This window comes from Vipera berus (genome assembly GCF_964194415.1).
Source record: "Vipera berus genome assembly, chromosome: 13".
Lineage (NCBI taxonomy): Eukaryota > Metazoa > Chordata > Lepidosauria > Squamata > Viperidae > Vipera > Vipera berus.
The window spans coordinates 915,527-932,113 of NC_138216.1; the positions used below are offsets into that span (position 1 = coordinate 915,527).

Sequence of the window (16,587 nt, forward strand, 5' to 3'; positions counted from 1 at the left end):
TACTGAATGGTACCTTTGATCTACTTGCGACATTAAATCACCTCCATCCTTGGAATCCGGTTCTGGGCACCAATATTTTTGCCACTGTGTGCACAGGAGAGGAACTATTTAATGTGTGGGGTGTGGGACAGGTTGAGGGTGTCACTGCTGGGCTCTTTGGAGCCAAAGCACAGAGGAGGATGGGTCAGGTGGCCAAGCCCAGCCTTTCTCATCTGTTTCTGGATTTTGGAGGGGAGAAACACGTGTGTGTGTGTGTGTGTGTGTGTGTGTTTCCTTTGGTTTATTGAACTGCCTTCCCCATCTTGAAATGGTGGGGAAGCTGACCATTGATTTTCAACAGTTGAGTTGCTAAGGGTGGGTATTGTAGGGAGACTTTGGGAAACCCCCCAAAAAGCAGTCAGAGGAGATATATGAGAGAGAGAGAGAGAGAAAGAGAGAGAGAGAGAGAGAGAGAGAGAGAGAGAGAGAGAGAGAGAGAGAGAGAGAGAGAGAGAGAGAGAGAGAGAGAGAGAGAGAGAGAGAGAGAGAAATATATAGATGCACTAAAATCTTCCTTCTGGATTGCTAATATTTGCAATTCAACTAGTAGATGTGCATTTTAGGCTGATCTAAATTGCTGATCCTATCTTGTTTGATACTTCATCTGCAATTATTACTTTTCCATATTCTGCATCCCGTCGCCCTGTTTTCCACTGTGATAACAATCCTTGTGGTCACAGGGTCAGGAAAACAACTCAGCTTCACAATCATAATGGAGCAAGATAACACTGTCATTGTCAAACTCTGCTCTTCTTCATCTGCAACTAGAAGTTAGGAACAGCCAAGGGAGGTATTTTGGCCTCCATTCCGACCTGAATTACCTCCGTTTCTCCCTCTTGCCCAGCCGGATGACCTCACCGATGCCCTGGAGATTAGTAACATTGTCTTCACAAGCATGTTTGCTCTGGAGATGCTGCTCAAGCTCTCGGCTTTTGGCGTCTGGGGATACATCAAGAACCCCTACAACATTTTTGACGGCATCATTGTTGTCATCAGGTAAGTGGGCTTCTAACGTGGCCTCAGAAGAATCCTTTGCACATCGTTCCTTCTTCTTAAAACTGGGGTGGGGGGGGGAGATTGCCTGCCAGCTGAATTTCCTTGCCTGCTTATCTTTTCTAACACTGCAGCACATCTTGGGGGAGCAATATTCCCCTCCTGGAGCCCGTGTTCTCTGGGGTCACCTCGCCGAATTGTCTTCGGGGAAGATGTGCTGATGTAGCCGCATCTACAGAGGAGCCGGGAGAGGAGGGGAGGGGAGATAGTCCTCATAGAATGTACATTTATGTCTCCCTCTTTTGGCCACCAAATGCCCAAGTCCTCTATGAAAAAAACGTTCTATGGGCCCAACTTCATTATCTGCCAACCTGCCAAAAAAAAAAGCAGCCGTGCCCCCAGGCCATCTCTGCCATCAGGGGCAATTAGGAAGTTGACGGTTGTTCAGCAGCTGGACAGCCCAAGTTGCCTGAATCTCTTGTCTCCATCCTGCAGTGTCTGGGAGATCATTGGCCAGGCCGATGGGGGACTTTCAGTGCTGAGGACCTTCCGTCTCCTCCGGGTCCTCAAGCTGGTGCGGTTCATGCCGGCTCTCCGCCGGCAGTTGGTGGTTCTCATGAAGACCATGGACAACGTGGCCACCTTCTGCATGCTGCTCATGCTTTTTATCTTCATTTTCAGGTAGGTTTCATTGGGCGCATCTCCTGTCTTGCCTACTTAATTGGCTCTTTTGTTCCTCTCAGTGCTGCACCAATCACAATGACAAGGATCCCGTTTGCCCAACACGTGGGAATAAATGTGACCTCTCCACAAGGTGACTGGCTGGCACTCTGCGGATCGATGTCCCCTGGGCCGCCTCATTCCTTCTGCATCCTGCCACCCAGGAGACAAATGAAAGATGCAAAGTGACAAGCACGACTAAACAGTGCCTCCTTCTTTGTTTGTGATAGTTGGCAAACAACAGTGAGAGGCCTGCATCAGAGACCAAGGACAGCTCCTCTCCAAGTAGGGCAAGAGTTGATATAGACCCCACAGAAAGTAAGAAATGTACATCAAGTACAATATTCTTCAAAGGGGAGGAAGAGTTTTTCAATCTGTGAAGCTTTTCTAGAAAAATAATAATCAAATATGCTTTTGTAGATTTCAGGTGGACAAAGAGGCTAATTCTGACTCTTTGTGTTTCTCCAATCTGGAGCCTTTGGGGTAGTGGGGAGGCCCAGCTCTCTCATACTCAACCAACAGGGTCTCCCATCATGCTGTCAGGAAATGCTGGGAATTTTATTCCTCCTGGCCCTGGTGGGATCCAGGTTGGAGAAGACAGTGCTACTGAACTCATCTTTTCTAGCTGACAACCTGGAAAAGGAACAACCTGAGTTACGTCATTATTACAATTTTTTTGATTAAAGTTTTATAAATTGCATAAAAAGTAACACAAACTAATAAAGAATGGAGGGGAGGGGAGACATTCTGATTTACTTTGCAGAAAACATAAACACCATTGCAAAATTATCTCTTCCTCTGTGATTATCCAACCTGGGTTATTTCAGACTCCCATTCAAGATGAAACAGGAGCCGGAACTTTTTCAAATAAGCTGTTTGCCTTTTCAACCATCTTTTCTGTCTCTCTCTCTCTCTTTCCTTCCCCTTCCCCTTCCCCTTCGCAGCATCCTCGGTATGCACCTTTTTGGGTGCAAGTTTGGCTTAAGGACAGAGTCAGGAGACACCATGCCAGACCGAAAGAACTTTGATTCCCTGCTGTGGGCAATTGTCACCGTGTTTCAGGTAAGTTCCTCGAGCTGCCCATTTTGTACAAGGAGCTGCACAAAACATGGCAAACCTTTCCAGGAGCAAAAGCTTTTCCTTCAGTGGCTACGTGAGGCATCCCTGTTTAAAGACAGCATATTGGAGTCTCCCCAAAGATACCAGCGTGGCCATTCCAGAAGTCAGGACTTTCCTTATTTCTGCACACTGTTGGGTCAATCACTGGACAGGCCGATCCAATCTCAGTGGGAAATAATTCCAGAAAATGAAAGAGGCACCTTTTGCAGCCTGTTATCTCCACACCTCCGACATGGAGGTCAGCATTACAAATTACTTGCTGTCTGGGGAATTCCTGGAGTCGAGGTCCACCCATCTTAAAGTGGCCGAGTTTTTGAAATGTCGCTTTGGAAGATTAAAATTATCTGGGAAAATAGGGAGTCTCTCTCCCTTTCAGGCCCCCTGTCTAGATAAACAGCCACCAAGAATTAAATAATTGACTGCTGGGAGACTCTGACAGCAGCTCTGTGTCATTTATGCTGTCACTCTGTCCGTCTAATAGAGAGGCCGGTGCCGTTTTCCTAGCAAAGTCTTGCAGTTAACTAAATTAGGTGCAAAAGAGACCGAAGCTGAATTTGATGCTTCTCATCAAGGCCGCTGGAAGCTGAACTACTCTATCAAGTCCAAGGGGGTTGGGGGAAAACAACGCTCACTCCCTGCTCCGGGATGGAATTGGAAACAGCCGTCTTGGTTAAGATTAGGCTAGTTTAGAGGGAAAGGCTTATGCTTTCTGGAGCTCGGTTCCTGGGTTATTCTCCGTCGCCTTCCATACCTGCCAAGAGGAAGAAGCGTGACCTATAAACAAAACTGATCTAATTTGCTAACAGGCGCAAAATCCTTGCTATTTTGAATAGAGACAAAGAGCACTTTGCTCCCGCAAAAAGTTTCTTTATCTCCTGCCGTAATGCAAAGCCCTCATTTGCATTTATGATCAATGGCTCACAATTTCGGCAAAAGACATGCAGGGGAAAAAATGACTCTGGGTATAGAATCGGATGTACTTTTACCTGCGGCGCTTCCACAAAATGGAAGTCTCTGAAGTTAGTTCTGGGAAAGATGGGTGGCAATCAGATCTGGTCCCGGTTCAGTCGCTTGCAGGAGGCTAATAAGAGAAGGTTTATTTCAGCCACTGACTGGCAGTTGAGCTGCCAATAAGAGGGGAGAGAGTTTGGGAAGGGGAGGAGCTTGTGGCCGTTAGATCCATCCAGAAAATGGAGTTGGTCTTTGGTGTCTCCCTTCAATCTCAGCTGATGGAATAGTGAGAGATGTTCCTGGGAGGACAGGAACCTGCCCTTAAGGTCTCGATGAGTCTCCACTCCTGGGAGAAAGCTGCTAACTAGACGGATCCCACCATCAGTCTGGTCTTGTACCTTTTCTGAACGTGCACAAAAGGGGACTCCACTCAACAATCATTCAGCAAGGGAGGTCTTGTAGCTTCTTACCAGCTCCTTTCCTTGGAAACACACACAGTGGTGGAGCTATGCAGCAGGCAGGAGATACTATAGCAAAAGGACTGTCCATGTAAGACCACTTGGAAGCTCTAATAACCAAGCGTGGAAAAGCAAAGCCAAAGCAGGAGAGAGAGAAGTGGGTTCAGATGTTCTCCTTGCCCCATCTGCGTCTTTCAGATCCTGACCCAGGAAGACTGGAATGTGGTCCTCTACAACGGAATGGCCTCCACCTCCTCCTGGGCTGCTCTCTACTTTGTGGCTCTGATGACCTTTGGCAACTACGTCCTCTTCAACCTCTTGGTCGCCATCCTGGTGGAAGGTTTCCAAGCTGAGGTAAAGGGTCTACGGATGGCTGGTTGGGGTTTTTTGTTGTTGTGTGACTCCACAGACCCCAGTGATATCCGGGACACGTTTGGTTGCAGCTTCTTATTTATGAACGGCCTGATTGTATCATTGTAACACTTTATACACTGGCCATTCATTTCAGTGGCACAGATATAAATAAATTTGTATCTAAATTTCTTTTTTAATGTGTGCCATCCATCCATCCATCCATCCATCCATCCATCTGATAAGAAACCCCAAATACCTAAACATATTCAACAGATATAACAGGCCACGAATGAACTTTATGGCCTGTTAGTTGGGTTTATCTCAACCGTTGGTCAAACAAAATTCTGTTTCAAAACATTTCTGCAAATAACTAGCTTCCCACCCTGATGCCCTCTAAATAAGGGGACTACTAATACAAAAATTTCTAGGCAGGACGAGATATGTCAAAATATTTTCATCAAAACTCACAGAGAGTTGCGGTGTTCATTGTCAGTGATCTGGGAAGTCTGCTTTTCACCACAGGAAAGCAAAAGTCACAACATCAAGAAGATCACTTGGAGATGAATGCCCAGCTACACTCCCTGGAAGACCGACCTCTGTAAGGACGTGTCCTTCAAGAAACTATTTCTTGCTTGTCCTGGTCAGAGCTGCTAAGCTTTCCCTCTTCTAACATCTCTCCATGGCAAAGTTTGAGTTATGTCCCATTTCCATCTAAGAAATAAAACCCATCACATCACATTTCATCAAGAGGCTTTTATGAAGTTGTTAGCGTATGGAAATGGACTTGGAGCCTCACCTGCTTGAGCTATGAATGATGACCCAGAGAGGGGATTTAATCACAGGCAGGAGAGGGGAATATTACTATGTTTTCCCAGCTCAGTGAGAGCCAAGCGGCCATTTACCATCTCTGAATGCCCAACTGCCTTTCTCAGCAGGATGAGAAATTGCTTTGCTCTTCAAGGCACAAGTCCTCAAGGAGTGTCAGGGGAATGAAGGGAGAAAGGTAGAATTATGCTCTCCTCCTGAATTCTTCTCTCCACTTTCCTCCATGCATTACTAGGGACCTCTGAGTAATTTAGACTTATTTCAATCCTACAAAAAAATGGGGATCGATGTGCCTGCCCAGGATCCTGAAAGCAGCAACTCTGAAATAAGACAGCCATCGCAGGTTCAAAAAAAAAGAAATGGAAGCAGAGCAGGAGGCAAGTTTGAGAAGCAGGCAAAACGGAGAAAATGGAGGAAAAAGTCCCACATGGAGCACACCTGATGGTTGGAGAAGAATCTTTCGATCAGGAAGTCTTCCTATCCAAAAGCTCATAAGTGTCCACTTGGTTCATTGCCTACGATGAATAAAGTCTTCAAAAGTTGAACCTGCAGTGGGCAGATAAGATTTTTATAGGATCTGAGTCAACATAGGTCTAACGTCACAGAGCATTCACACGTTCCCCCAGCTTCTATTGTTTATTTAGGGCTCCATTCTTCCTCTAAGGGTGAATTGGCTTACTCCAACAGGAGCCCTGAGTCCTCCTAATAATTTCTCTCCCCTCCTTGACCTTCTTTGGTTGGCTTTTGTTCAGTTGCCCTCCCACTGACAGCGATTGCCTTCTCATCCTAAGCCTGTCTAACAGATTTTCCAGGAAGATCTTGCTTTGGAATTCCTCTGCGAGAAATAATTTTGCTTGGAGGAAACTCCTGCATTTTAACTCGGGCTGATTGGATTAAAAATGGCAGCAGCAGCAGCATTGGCCAAAGGCTCCATTAAATTTAGTTCCGGCCACTGGCAAATTGACTGCAACTGCAGTAACAAGATTATTCCTTCCTGCTCTTTTCCACCGAGAGAGCCTCTATCCATCGTGGCACTTCTGTGTTCATTTCATCCTCTGCTACCCATCAGCCTTTGGCCAATTTGGCTGAGAATTCAGCCTCCGGTTGGCTCCCTTCTGGGGAGGCTGGTTGACAATTTTATTATTGTCTGAGACTTTCCCAGCTTCTTGTGGGTTGTAGAGCTTTTGCTAGCTATTGATTTCCTGTTCTTTGAAATCGGCTTTCTCAGCTTCGCCTTCTTTAACCTCTTGAAATCCGATACTTTCTTAATAACTAGAAAACATAAGTTAAAGATCAAACTCATCCAAAACTTCCTGTTTCCACCAAGTGGCCAATGAGCAAGGCAATTAAGGCAGTGGTGTTTAATGATTATAGTGCCATTGAATGTGATGTCCGGTTTAATAACAGAATAACAGAGATGGAAGGGACCTTGGAGGTCTTCTAGCCCAACCCCTCCACCTCCCTAATTCTCATGGCCGTCGGTTTTGAGAGAGGCGTAAGAATTACACCGATCCATCTCATGTGAATTCCACCCTTTTCCTCTGGGGTTTCCTCTCCGACAATTGGCGATAAGAGAAAAAGCAGAATCAGTGCAGAAGTCAACAATGGAGCCTACCAGAGATGGAAAAAGTGCTCTCAATTCTCTCCTAGATCATTCTTTTTTTTAAGGTGTAGAGCAAAACCCAACATTTTGCAACTTGCACCCTTTCAGGATGTTGGGATTGCAACACTCAATATTCTTCCCCAGATGAGAGTTGCTTCAGCCTTGCCTTCTCTTCCAAAGCTCTGCTGTTGTCTTCACGGGCTCCCCTTCCTTGCAGCCGCCACCTCTCCCTCCCTCATGTTTCTACCATCAGGGCCCTGGATATATTTTGCAACCTTCAAAGTTACTGACATCAGAATGCCCATATGGTGAGCCATAATCAAACAGAGGTCTGCAACCTTAGCAAGTTTAAGACTCTCAGAATTCTGCCGGCTGGGGAATTCTGGTAGTTGAAGTCCATAATTCTGAAAGTTGCCAAGTTGGGGACTCCTGATATAAAGTATGTGGCCTGAAGGAATGTCATTAGGGCCAGCCTGCCTCGATGCATTGTGTTGCCCCCCCCCAGGAGCACACTGTTCCTCTGCTTTGGACCAGTGCCTGCTCTTGGCAAGAGTCTTTCTAGACTCCCTGTTCTACCCACTCTCCCATTTTCTCCACATCTGTGTTCAGAGATAGCCAGGGCAACAGGCAGACGAGGTCAGCACGTGGTTCTCTGGGAGGGTAGCCCAGAATTTCTGGGAACACAGTGGCCCTATCTGCCACCCACAGATTCATTTCCATCTCTTCAATGGCTTTTCCCTAAATAAGCCACCATAATAACAGAGGCCACCCATTGGGAGCAGTTCCACCAGCCCTGCAGCTGTGTATCCATTGCTCTTCTCCTGGTCTTCATTCATCTGCTGGTCCTCCAGCGTTTTTGGCTTCAGCTTCTCTCCCAGGGTTTGGGGTTGGCAGCCACCATCTGGAAACATTTGGCCACTCAGCTGGCTGCAGGAGGGAAAGCACCCCAAAGAATTGGTTGACATCCCTCCAGTACAGCAAAGCATCTTAGCTCCAAATATGAGCAAACCCCTCCCCCTTCTTTGCAGATGTCCTCACAAGAACACAATCCATTAATTTACTCAGCAAAATAAGTTATTATTGCATAAGCTGTAACGAAGAGTTGTCTTCCAGATTTTCCAGTATCTTGGCCACATAAACGACCTGATTCTGCAGAACTAGGGATGGGCAGTTCCATCTCTGCTTGGCATAAATATGTAATTACAGGCTTGGGAAGAGGATTTGGTGGGGGTGTGTGTGTGACACCCCTTGAAGCTGTGATTTAGATGTCCAGGAAACCCTTTTCTTTTCCTCTGAAGAAAGAAGCTGAAACAGTCAGTAGGAAGCAGTGAAGCTCCCTCCAGTGAAAGACATTGGCCACCAGTTCCTTCCACGTTAGCTCTCTTAGGTTAGACCAGGGGTAGGCCACCTTGGCTCTTTTATGACTCGTGGACTTCAACTCCCAGAATTCCTGAGCCAGCCACGCTGAGGGGAAAGGGAGAGGTTTCCAAGCTGAGCCATGCCGGCTCAGGAATTCTGGGAGTTGAAGTCCACCAGTCATAAAAGAGCCGAGGTGGCCTACCCCTGGGTTAGATCAAGTTGCATTCGGGGTAGTGGGAGGCGTGTATCCCGGAAAATGCCCCCCCCCAGATCCAGAGGTTGCAACCAGAAGCATGTTTTAGGCATGGACACAGAGAGCCATGTCAAATCTATGGTTTTGTATTCTGATTCCACTTCAGCTTTCTTTGAAAAATTTTAATATTTTTGATTAAATAGGAGTAAAAGCACACCTGCTGTGCGAACAAGAGGCTGGCTAAGGATTTTGATCTCTTTCAAAAAGGTCCTGAGGCAGATTTATTGGGGGGGGGGGAATCAATAACATTGATCTGAGGGAAATTTACTACAAAATATTCTGCAGAGAGTATTCCAAACAGACCGTGTGTTTTCCATGAGGAGTTAGGAATGATAAACCAAAGAGCCATGAAATAACCTTTTTAAAAATAAATGTTTACAACACGTAGGGACAAAAATTTGCCTTTTGTTTGACTGCAGACAGCTCCGTTCACCTGGCAAATTGCAAATCTGTCGCCAACCTTTTGTTCTATTTTATTTTGGGGGCACTTCAGGGTGATGCCAACAGATCTGACACAGATGAAGACAAAACATCGACCAACTTTGAGGAAGAGTTAGAGAAGCTGAAGGAACTCCGTGCTGCTGGTAAGGAGAGATGGCGGGCTGGGGAGGCAACCCTTGAAGGCTTCCCTTTCGATGGGGGGGGGGAGATCAAGGCTCTGAACAGCCTGGTTAGGCAGAGATGTTGACCTTTGAAGGATCATCGGAGGAAGCAAGAAGATGGGGTCAACCTGGACTTTATTACTTGCTTCTCTTTTTCTCTCCCCAAGAATTTCTGAATTGCCCCTCAGAGAAATGGACAGCCATTTGTCCAGAATGGTATAGGGTCTCCTGCTTGGGCAGGGGGTTTCACTAGAAGACCCCCAAGGTCCCTTCCAACACTGTTTATTCTGCAAAGCTTTATATTTCTGTGCATTTTTCATGAACATCTTCAATCCTTCTCCCTCACCCAGCAAAGTTGTCAGAACCTCAAAGAGCCTATAGCATCTTTTTCCTTGTGGAGAAAACCTAGATCTATGTAGGAACACTTTCTCCTGGGATGCTGCTCTGCTTGGCTCATATGGAGGTATCTGTGGGTGGGGGTTGTGGCTGAAGGCCAGAAGTAGGTTTAGAATGTCTCCAGCTCTGGATTAGCTTGCCCAGAGATTGCTGAGAAGGTCCTGTCTCCTCCCTCACAGAGATAAAGATGTATTCGCTGGCCGTCACGCCCAACGGACACCTGGAGGGCAAGGGCAGCATGCCCCCGCCCATCATCATGCACACTGCAGCCACCCCCATGCCCACCCCAAAAGGGTCTCCACACATGGACTCGGCCTACCCTTTTGGGGACTCCAGGAGGGGCAGCAACGTTTCGGTGGACCCACTCAGCTTTGACCAGAAGTCTTTGGTATTTTTTCAAGAAATGGCAGGGCAGGGAAGGGTTGGGAAGGGAAAGCTGCTCTCCGTTTGGGGCAGGTGGGTGCTGGGAAGAAGGTGCAGAAGAAACCTCCAGCCAGGAAATCCTGCTGCTTCTTTGAGCTGAGAGGATGAAGTAGGACGGAGGTCTTCTCCAGCTTCTGAAGTTGAGACTACACTTCCAAGGATCCCCTGCCAAACCCTGACCTGGTCTCCTCCCCTCTCCCAGTCCAGCCTCCGCAGCTCCCCTTGTGCCAACTGGGGCAGCCGCCGCTCAAGCTGGAACAGCCTGGGCCGGGCCCCCAGCCTCAAGAAGAAGAGCCAATGTGGCGAGCGGGAGTCCCTGCTCTCGGGGGAGGGCAAAGGCAGCACGGACGACGAAGCCGAGGAGACCAAGCTCAGCACCCTCAGCCGCCCCCCCGTGCACCACCGGGCAGAGTCCCTGGACTGCCGGGGTGGCTTGGATCTGCCAGAACTCCTCCAGGTGCCCGGCGTGCACCCTCCGGTCGCCATGCTACCCCTCGAGTACCAGGACTGCAACGGCAAGATGCTGCAGGTGCCCAGCGAGCTCTACCTGCACCTGGACAGCCGCAAAGAGGATCCCTTCGACTACGATGACAACATGGAAGACGTAAGTCCAAAGCAGCCTTTGTTCTTCATCCCCCCCTCCCACAAGTGAGGCCAGAGGCCAACTCTTCCTGGGAGCGAGGGGCCTCCAGCCATTCCCTTAAGTGGCCAAGGATAGCCTCGGGGGGGAGGGGGGACGTGAATTTTGCCCTCTTTAAGGTAGGAAGGGAAGACCCCACAAGTGTTCCAAAGGAAGTCCCCTCCTGTGACATTGCTACACTCCTCCAGCTGGTCAGGGGCAGCTGTCAGTCCCAAACCTATGAGAATGGGCAACCCCACCCAGCCACGGCCACGGGTGCAAGCGGCCACTGCCGGCCAGACTTTAAGGGAGATAACAGAAAGGTGGGGAGAGGGATCAGATTTCCCAAGGGGGCTTCCTTCCCTTTTCCCCTCTTCCTACACCCAGAGCTTCTGCTACAGAATCCGCAAGATCTGGGAGCCCTACAAGCCCAACTGGTGCAAGAATCACGAGGACTGGTCGCTCTACTTGTTTTCCCCCCAGAATCGGTAAGGGCTCGTTGTTCTCTTGGGCCGAACAGAGCAAGCCTTGGCGTCCTTCTCTGGACACCCCAGAAGGTGTTTATACTCCCTACCTTGGTCTTCTCAAGGCCAACGGGCAGAGTAAGGAAGGTGGCCTTGACCTTGGCAGAGGAGTGCAGGGCTTGTTGCCTGCGTAAAATGGGGAGAAGCATTTTTAAACAGTCCAGAATATCCAGATAACGTTTGAAAAAGGCTCACTGAACTATGAGTGGGAGGCGGCTGAGGGACCATCGCCAGACATGCAAGATTGATGTCAGCCTCACCCGGTGGACAAGACCAGGAAGTTATTGAAAACTGATTATTGATTTCTGATTTATTGATTACTATTGAATATTTAACAGCCAATAAAAATTATCAGGGTGCCCTGGATATTTAAATCAAAGTGGGGTAGTCGAATGTTGAATGTCCCTGTAGAACTGACCAAACGGAAGAACAGGGTCTGCAGCTTCTGGGGCACCTGAATCACAGGGACCGTATCAGATTCCCTGGGGGGATGGTGGTGTCCCTGGACTTCTCTTGCAGGACAGCTGTGCGGAGAGCATTAACTCGAGCTAAAGATAAGGATCTCCTAAATTTGGGAGCCGTGACATGCTATAAATATCAAGGCAGCCTGCACAGTCTGCAGCTCAGCTATCCAAAGGGGCAGGTGTGGGGCACTGGGTGCCCTATTCCTATTGGCCTAAAAATTGGAGGAATGTTTGGGGTCCTGGGGGGCAACTGACCAGCCCCCCACCCTGCCTTACTTTCAGCCTCCGGGCCAACTGCCAGAAAGTCATCGCACACAAGATGTTTGACCACGTGGTCCTGGTTTTCATCTTCCTCAACTGCATCACCATCGCCTTGGAGCGTCCGGATATCGATCCCAACAGCACGGTGAGCCCCCAGTGGTTCTGGGAGTTGGGGGGGTGAACAGAAGCATTTTTTTTTTCTAACGTCTTTGCCTCCTATCAAAGAAGGAGCCGCATCTTTGCTTGTCAAAGAGTCAAGGATGAAAAAGCTGCCTTGTGCTGAGTTACTGGGCAATTTGACAACTCTCCTGAAATCGAATAGACAAATTATTTGGGGTAAAACTAGATGTTTCCCCAAGATGCAACATAGCTGCTGACTTTCCTCTTCCACTTCTCAAAATGACTTGGCTGAATGTCCCTGCAATTAAAAACACCAACTCCCAAACCACCCAAAAACGATTAAGCAGCTTCAGGCTGCGTGACTTGCACTCCAAACAGTAATTTTCATAAAACCCCTGCAAGGTAAACAAGGTAGAGAAAGGATTTACCAGGATGATCCGGTGAACTGTGCAGTTTTGGCACAGAAGGCGGGTTGAATTCAAGAACCTAGGAGAGGGTTCATGGAGATTTCCTGGGATTAGCGGTTGATCCCTTGCCAGTTTGGATTTCAACCGCTGGTTTCTCTCCTTTTTGCAGGAACGGATATTCTTGAGTGTCTCCAACTACATCTTTACGGCCATTTTTGTTGCTGAGATGATGGTTAAGGTAACGTCGCTGCATTTCCAATTGGTTCCCCTTGGATTAATGTATGGCAAAAGTAGGTCCATCCATTCTACTGAATGGGAGAATAAATCAAGGAGGGACAATTATTCATTTTATTACTTTCATTTAGGGGAAGGAGGGTATTCTTGAGGGAGACCCAATTATAAAAGAAATTGCATCCAAGAACTTCTCCACTGCAGCAACAACGTGGCTCATGTCAATTTTTCTCGCATCTGGCAGAAAAGTTAACTCAAGCCAATTTTCTGCAGCGGTGGAAGATTGTGGTTGGCTTGTACCCTTTGCAAAGACCCCTCCCCCCTTCTGAACAGTTCAGGTCCAGGTTCTGTTTCATTTCCAGTGAAACGGTTCTTGAGCTTCAATGCAGCATGAACATCCGTGCCTGGAAGAGCCTATCCCATTCTCCTTCTAGGTTGTGGCTCTCGGCTTCTTCTCCGGGGAACACACCTACCTCCAGAGCAGCTGGAACGTCCTGGATGGAATCCTGGTCTTTGTGTCCATCATTGACATCATCGTTTCCATGGCATCAGCAGGCGGAGCCAAGATTTTAGGGGTCCTACGAGTACTTCGGCTGCTGCGCACCCTAAGACCTTTACGGTATTAGTTGCCTTCTATCGAAGCAGAAGGCATTTGAGCTAATCCTTTTCCTCCCCAGGAGTAGGAGGGGAGAACCCCAGCCTCCCATACCTGAACAGTTAGGGAGGTCATTTTCATCTCCAAACCAACTCTTGCTAAGAAACAAACTCAAAATCTCTTCTCAAAGGCAAATTCTTTGGTCTGAGAGCCTTGGAGAACTTTCATTATTTATTTGGAACTGGGAGGGGGGCTACAATTCTCCGTTTGCAACTGGTAGACCTTTCTTAATGCCTCAATGTCCCTCCCCACTCTTGGCTGTAGAACAAGAGTTAGCTGGTGTGTTCCTGGTCATTTCCAACTTGCATCCAAATGTGGCATGGTGCTTTAATTAACTTGAAGCATCATGCATATCATAGCCCGTGCTTTGGCCAACCACCAGACTGGCTCTGCCTATCTGGCTTTGAGCTGAACTTGCTTATTCTGCTGCATATCAACAGAAGGACAAAAGCAATGTGACCGTGATTGCACAAACTCGGCGTTTGCTTTCCAGCCGTCTCTGGGTCCTGTGGTGCATAGATTAGCATGCATGCTTTCCCGTTTAGCAGCTACACGCGTGTGCCTTTCTCGAAAGCCGAAGCAGCCCATTCTTCCCAGCAGGTAGAAGGGTTGCCCGTGTTTGCAGTAGGTCGCATAATTTCCAGACCTTTTCAAAGCCGTCTGAGGCCAATTGCTGAAGATGCTCAACGGCAGATCTGGCAGCAGTTCCAGGAACACCAGACCCGGCCCCGAAGGGAGGGGGGTGTCCGGCAAGATGGCAGAGAGGGACACAACAGACACTTTGCCCTGGAGTGAATTTGCATTCCAACTGTGATGGATAATAATTTGTGAACTCCCGGCATCTGCAGATGTTTTGTGTTCAGAACCACAGAGGAGCAATTTAGCTTGCTAGAAAGTCAAAAGTAGGGCAACATTTTCCATATCTGAAACCAGGCAAAAGGGAGCTACTCTTGTTGTCTGCCATCAAGTAACAAGCGAGGCGTCTGGAGGAAGAGAAGAAGCAGCGAGAGGGAGGAGGGAGGAGGGAGGAGGAGGAGGAGGAAACGTGCTGGGGGAATTCTCTGCTCTCTGTGGGAGTCTGCTGCTTCACATCATGACCACAGAAAAAGCAAAACGAGACCCCAAAAACAACCCAGCAGGGGTCTTTGATTGCTTTGGTGGAAATAAACTAAGAAACAGCCGTGGTGCACCACCGCTGGTCCATCTGTTTCTTGCTGGGGTGAGGTTTGTGCTGGGATATTCTTAGGGAGGGAGGGATCTTGGGTCTGGCTTGGCATTTAAAGAGATTAAGATTTCAAAAGGCCAGCCGAGGCCCATCTTGACCGAGAGGGGAAAGCCTCTGATGGCATCTGAAAGCATCGATGAGGTGAACTTCAAGTTTGGGGAGCTGCCTTGTCCCTAAACGAGTTCCTCTGGGCACGGGAGGGGAGCTGCTTCTCTCCACTGCAAGAGATGGCATTAAGGACCCGACCTTCTCCATTCTCCAGCAATGTCCTCAAAGACCCAAACTAGACTTCCTCCGCTTGCCTCTCTTTCCTTTTAGATCCTGCTTTTCATCGTGCAGCAAGGCATGCGATCGAAAATGAGGGATGGGGGGGCAGAGAACCAGAATACTTAAAAGTTATAAAATACGGTTTCAAAGGTCTCGGCTGCTTGCCAATTGGTAGTTTCTTCTGGGGGACTGAATATTTCTTGGGGAGTCTGGAAATGGGATGAAAAAAGGAGATGTTCCTCTCCAATCCAGGGTCATCAGCAGAGCTCCAGGTCTGAAACTCGTAGTTGAGACGCTGATCTCTTCTCTCCGGCCTATCGGCAACATCGTCCTGATCTGTTGTGCTTTCTTTATCATCTTTGGCATTTTAGGGGTGCAGGTAAGACTTTCCCACCACACCTCCCTTTGCTGAGCAAGACCCACTGAAAGATTTATATTTATTTATATTTATTTATAATTTTATTTATATACCTTGCTGCCCTTCTTCTTGCGGGTTTATTTGTTCTGCCTTGGAATAAATCCTGGTTTGTCTTGGCCTGAACGTAAAACATAGATCTCAGATGGCGTTCACCATGATCTGCTGGAGCTGAGGCCTGTGTGTCCTCCTTCTTACCCCTTTAAGATGTAATCCTTTACATTTTGACTTGGAAAAAAGTCTTCCTGCTTCTTCTGGATCATAAAAGAAACCTCTAAAGGACAATCCAGGACAGGGCAGGGACTCCTTGAGCCCTGTCTTCTGCACTAATAGTGGCCAACCTTCTGTGTCCTGGACGTTCCTGGGCCTAGTTGTGAAGACCATCGTGCCTTCCTCCATGGATGATTCCTTAGCACCCGTCCTTCAATCCAGTCACTCAGCACCTTCTCAGAAGGCCAGGTAGACCTTCCCTAGCTCAGGTTCCAGTGCTGCAAGAAGCCCATTTCCACACTGGAACCCTTGCCCCTCAGAAGGACACCCAGATCTCTCCTGTGGTCAAACCGCTCTTCCTGTTGTTCTCCTGAGGGTCTCACCAAAACCTAGGTTGTCTGCCGAGTCAAAGCTGAAAATCAGATCCTCCACCTCTCCTGCTGATTTGATTCTGTTTTCTCCCAGCTCTTTAAGGGCAAGTTCTACTACTGTGAGGGGGCTGATATCCGAAACATCTCCACTAAATCCGACTGCGGAAAAGCCCACTACAAGTGGGTCCGGCGGAAGTATAACTTCGACAATTTGGGGCAGGTAAGGTGGATAGGAGAAGGAGGACAGAAGGGAAGTTTCTCCAGCCAAGCAACCTTCCCCATCTTCTAAACTTAATTGAATTTTTAATTGAACGTTACACTTTAGAGCCTTCCCAACTTGGAGACACTCTGGATGGCTTACAATTTTAAAAGCGAGGAAGAGCAATCACAGATGGATGGGTGTTCAGAAGAAATACTCCAGACCAAATTAGAAAAAAAAAACCCTACACCCACCTCTCCCAGGGGCTGAGAAGATTACTGGGTTTTCAGAGATTTTCTGGACATGGTTAAGGTGGATCCCCCCGTATCTCTAGTGAGATGCTGTACCAAAGGCCGGAAACGTGACAGGAAAAACCCACTTTCTCCTGTAGAGTTGAAGAAAGAAACATTGTCTTTTTCTAGAGCAGCAGTTCTCAAACATTTGTCTTGGTATTCTTAAAAGCAATGGAGGACCCCAACAAGCTTTGATTTATGTGAATTATATCCATCCATATTCACTTTTCC

At 47.9% G+C, this 16,587-nt stretch overlaps 1 protein-coding gene across 1 annotated transcript in view; it reads left to right on the forward strand.

The window, feature by feature from the left end:
• Positions 1-16,587, forward strand: part of CACNA1H (calcium voltage-gated channel subunit alpha1 H) — a gene marked incomplete at its 3' end in the record, with an annotated part of 126,926 nt that overhangs the window by 94,345 nt on the left and 15,994 nt on the right. The window contains 16 exon segments of the mRNA XM_081338452.1: positions 884-1,035; positions 1,528-1,713; positions 2,697-2,814; positions 4,479-4,634; positions 9,168-9,258; positions 9,852-10,060; positions 10,298-10,699; positions 11,102-11,202; positions 11,985-12,108; positions 12,660-12,728; positions 13,156-13,340; positions 14,920-14,941; positions 14,944-14,967; positions 14,970-15,087; positions 15,090-15,247; positions 15,959-16,084. Coding sequence (XP_081194578.1) covers positions 884-1,035; positions 1,528-1,713; positions 2,697-2,814; positions 4,479-4,634; positions 9,168-9,258; positions 9,852-10,060; positions 10,298-10,699; positions 11,102-11,202; positions 11,985-12,108; positions 12,660-12,728; positions 13,156-13,340; positions 14,920-14,941; positions 14,944-14,967; positions 14,970-15,087; positions 15,090-15,247; positions 15,959-16,084 — 2,241 coding nt within the window.